The sequence below is a fragment of the Eretmochelys imbricata genome, chromosome 1, assembly GCF_965152235.1.
Source record: "Eretmochelys imbricata isolate rEreImb1 chromosome 1, rEreImb1.hap1, whole genome shotgun sequence".
Classification (NCBI taxonomy): domain Eukaryota; kingdom Metazoa; phylum Chordata; order Testudines; family Cheloniidae; genus Eretmochelys; species Eretmochelys imbricata.
In genome coordinates this window covers 1,188,607-1,193,082 of record NC_135572.1, presented here as the reverse complement: position 1 = coordinate 1,193,082, position 4,476 = coordinate 1,188,607, and the positions used below count along the sequence as shown (strand labels likewise).

Genomic DNA, 4,476 nt, shown 5'->3' with positions numbered 1-4,476 from the left:
ATATTGTTCTCCCTCTTTCTTGAAGTAAAGAGAGATATATACAGACTATTTGCCCCCCACCCCCCTAGGGAACTGTTACTTACACTGGGTTTATTAATAAACAACAGTGATTTTATTAAGTATTAAAGGTAGGATTTAAGTGATCATAACAGGTAACTTTTATGACAGAACAAAATAAGTTACTAAGCAAAATAAAACAAACACGCAAGGCTAACTTAATACACTAAGAAACTTGTTGCATGTTATATCTCACCCTCAAAGATATTCCAGTAAGCTTCTTTCACAGACTCGACTCATTTTTAGTCTGGGCCAAATCCTTCCCCCAGTTCAGTCTCTGTTATTTCCAGCAGATATCTTAGGAAGTAAGATGGGGTATCCTCCCTTTTTGTCCTGCTTCATACCCTTATATAGATTTCGGAAAAGGCTGGAATCGTTTGTCTCTTTGTTTAAACTCTCCCCCCACCTTGTGAAAAAATATCAAATCCAAGGTGGATTCCAGTATCAGGTGACACAGACACAGGCCTTCACAGCACCCCTCCTCTTGCACAGGCATCCCACAGACTTATAGGAAAACAAATCCATTCACAGCCAATTGTTTCTTGCTTAAGAGTCATCAAGTTCCTGAATTACCATTAATGGCCCTCATATGCGTCATATTCTTATCTTTAAATATAAGCATGATACATGCACATAAATAGGATGAATACGTTAAGCAGATTATAACTTTTCCAGTGATATCTTACAAGAGGTATTTCGCATAAAGCATATTCCCGTTATGTCATATTCATATTCAAAACCCCTGTAACACAGCAACTCCCTGCCTCTTCTGTTCAGGGGAGCACTTTCCAAGAGAGACTCAAACCTTCTCCCTAACCCCAAAAGGTGATGCTTGTTCAGGAAACATTTCCTTCAGGGAAGCCCGGCTGGGTCACTCCTGGAACTAGAGCACTCAGGGAAACACTGAGGGCAGAGAAACCAGATTTGGGTGAAGAGAACATCTTGTGGACACCTCTCTGCCCAGCTGCACTTACCTTCCACTCACAGTCCCCTAGCAACCATGTAGCATCCATGTTGCAACTTCAAGTTTCCTGTCACGGTTGGACACCCACCAGGCAGTTGTGTTTGTGTCCCACACACAGGTCCCACGTGCTTTTGAGTCTCAGCACCGTTCAGGCCCTGTCTTTGACTTTGAGTTTCTAGGCCCACTCTCAGGGTGCAGCTTCTGTTCTAGAGCCTCGCTATGGGAGCAGAGAGCTGTGTGCCAAGACCCAGAGACTAGCTTTGGCCTGGCTTCCCCAGATTCTCCAATTGCTTCAGCGCACCCATCCCAGTACTCCCCTTTGGGCACGCTCTGTTTCCAATTTCTCTCTATTGGGTCACAAGATTGTTAAAGCGAACAAACCCGGGCCTTGCAAAAGGAATTGCTAAAACAATTCCTCTACTTTAGACAGCACAAGAGATACCCAGATCCAAGTAAATACAATACGACACCTGCGCGTCATTCCCTGCCTCTGTGTCCTCACCGCCCTGGAGCATTCTTTGGGATTTGGTCAGAGCCCTCTATGGTATCCAGGGGCCACCTCCTGGAGCTCACGGCTTCTCCTCCAGTTGGAGTCTGTCTCTCTGCTGCAGCCCTAACCCTGAAACCAAAGAGCTCTGTTAGGATATAGATATTCAGGCCTGCCTGTAAAGGCCTGTACTTTAAGAATTTAGGTGTGTTCTTATCACTTGGCTAGTTAGAGGTATAAAAGAAAGAATCAAAATCACTGTCTGCCAGTGTAAGGTCCTTCTCTTACTGTGACAGTCTGAGGCCCTGTTCGTAGGCTCAGGCCTTTGGCTAAGCGACAGAGGCAGCCATAAGCTGGGAAGCGACCGGTCACCTCCTCACATCCCAAACTAGTCACATTGAAAGAAGGTGCTATGGGGCTGTTAGGATACAATCCTGTCCTGATAGTGCCTATCACCTCCGGAGAAAGGGAAGAGCCTAGAAGATGTAAAAGGAAATTGAGGTTGATAGTTTTCTGTTTGGTAAGAACTCACTTATCAATAGACACAGCTGGGAAACTCTTATGTCTTTATAGATGTAGTTGTGAAATCCTCACTTCTGTATTGTTTTGTCATTATAGTTCCCACTTTGCTATTCTTTATTGGCATGGCCTCTGTCTGGTTCTGTGATTGTTCCTGTCTGCTGTATAATTAATTTTGCTGGGAGTAAACTCATTAAGGTGGTGGGATATAATTGGTTACATAATCATGTTACAATATGTTAGGATTGGTTAGTTAAATTTCAGTAGAATGATTGGTGAAGGTATAGCTAAGAATATTACTATATAAATTAGGGGCAAACAAGAAGTAAGTTGGGATTCGAAAATAAGGAAAAAGGAACTTGTATTTAAGCTTGCTGGAAGTTCACCCCAATAAACATCGAATTGTTTGCACCTTCGGACTTCGGGTATTGTTGCTCTCTGTTCATGCGAGAAGGACCAGGGAAGTGGGAGAGTGAAGGAATAAGCTCTCTAACAAGCTCCCTCTGCCACCCTTGTGCCACTCTCCTGCCCCAGCTTCCTCTGACTCATCCAATCTCTGTATGTTTAAAGGGCTGGACCAACACACACACACACACCCGTTTTACTCAGACAGTCCAGTTTTTGGCTTATGTGTCAGGGTGCCATTTAGGGTTACCAGGTACCCAGTTTTCAACCAGAAAGTTAGGTCAGAAAGGGAAACTGGCAGTGTCCAGTTACTGCGTGGTGGAGGGAGATGGCAGGTCATTAAGTCATGCCCCCCCTACTCATCGGGGGCTGCTTCCTACAGCAGACAGACTGTTTGTCAGGCTGCAGCAGCTCCTTTGCCAGCTTTGGAGCAGAGATGGCACAGCTGGGGTGGGGAGGAAGCTGGAGATGATCTAGAGAGTGACGGGGAAAGGCAGGAGAGGAGCGATCACCAGGAGTGTGACCTTGGGGAAAAGGGGGCAGAAGCGGATGGAGTCTTGAGGTGAGATGTGCAGCAGGGATATACTCCTTAGAGGAAGGAGTCGGGCAGCATCTCAGGGGTCCAGTTAGCAGAAATTGGAAAGGTAACATCCCTATGAGTTAATGAATTGTACATAGATTGATTCCACAGTTCGGCACACTGACACAGCACAATAAGGTCAGGAAAGGGCTTAATGTCACTTTCACTCTCTGGTAAGTGATTCAGGGAAGAGGGATCAGCCCAATGTCACCAACCAGCTCTGCATGGGACTCAGTCTGAGAGCCAGGGCACCAGGAGAAATCTTTCATCCCTTTATGAGTAACGAGCCGGAGGAGCCTGTCCCGGATCTGTCTGGTCCTCACCCCGTAGATGATGGGGTTTAGCATGGCAGGCACCAGAAGGTACATGTTGGCCATGAGAACGTGGAACTGCAGGGACACATTGTGGCCAAACCGGTGCGTGAGGAAGGAGAAGAGAACTGGGATATAAAAGGCTAAGATAACACAGAGGTGGGAGACGCAGGTCCCAAAAGTCTTGAGCCGGTCTTCCTTTGTGGGGAGTCTGAAGATGGCCCTGAGGATCTGGGTATAGGACAAGGCAATAAAAAACACATCCAAAGCAGTCACCAAGAGGGCCAGAAGGAGGCCATAGTAACTACTGACAAGGAAGTCAGCACAGACCAGCTTCAGCAAGGCCATGTATTCACAGTACGCGTGGGGGATGATGTTGGTTCTGCAATATGGCCACTGCCTTGCCAGGAAGGGAAAGGGCAATATGACCATGCCGGCACGCAGCACCACAGCCAGGCTGATCTTGGCCACCAAAGGGTTAGTCAGGATGGTGGAATGTCTCAGAGGATCACAGATGGCCACGTAACGATCAAAAGCCATGGCCACAAAGATCCCAGACTCCATTGCTAAGAAGCAGTGAATGAAGTACATCTGGGTGAGGCAGGCACTGAAGTGGATTTCCCTGGAATTGAACCAGAAGATACTCAGAGTTTTGGGCAGGGTGGAAGTAGACAGGACCAGGTCGCTGACAGCCAGCATGCAGAGGAAATAGTACATGGGCACATGGAGGCTCGGCTCCGTCTTCACAATGACCAGGATGGTGAAGTTCCCCGACATGGCTATGGCGTACATGGTGCAGAAGGGGATGGAGATCCAGACGTGGGCTGCCTCCAGGCCAGGAATGCCCAGCAGGAGGAAGGTGGAGGGGTTGGTGAAGTCGGTTGTGTTGGAATCAGACATGGAGTAGGGGAGAAGGTGTCCAACTCTCAGGCAGAACGGTGTCTCCTGCATGTACCGTACGTTCCCCTGACTCCCTGTATGTGCCCAGGATCTATGGTGATGGTCCCAATACAAATGCCTGGATGGAGAGACAATGTGACTATGAGACACTACATGCACTACTGGGGGCTGTTCTCATGGGGGAAGCAGATCGGTCGCTCTTCACACACTGAAAAATGACATTTTCATTATTCAGAGAAAGAAATTATGAACA

At 47.3% G+C, this 4,476-nt stretch overlaps 1 protein-coding gene across 1 annotated transcript; it reads right to left on the bottom strand.

The window, feature by feature from the left end:
- Nucleotides 1-3,194: 3,194 nt before the first annotated feature.
- On the bottom strand, nt 3,195-4,274 carry LOC144259049 (olfactory receptor 52R1-like). Its single transcript, XM_077807227.1, has one exon. The coding sequence runs from the start codon at nt 4,272-4,274 to the stop codon at nt 3,195-3,197; it is 1,080 nt and encodes a 359-aa protein (XP_077663353.1).
- Nucleotides 4,275-4,476: the final 202 nt, after the last annotated feature.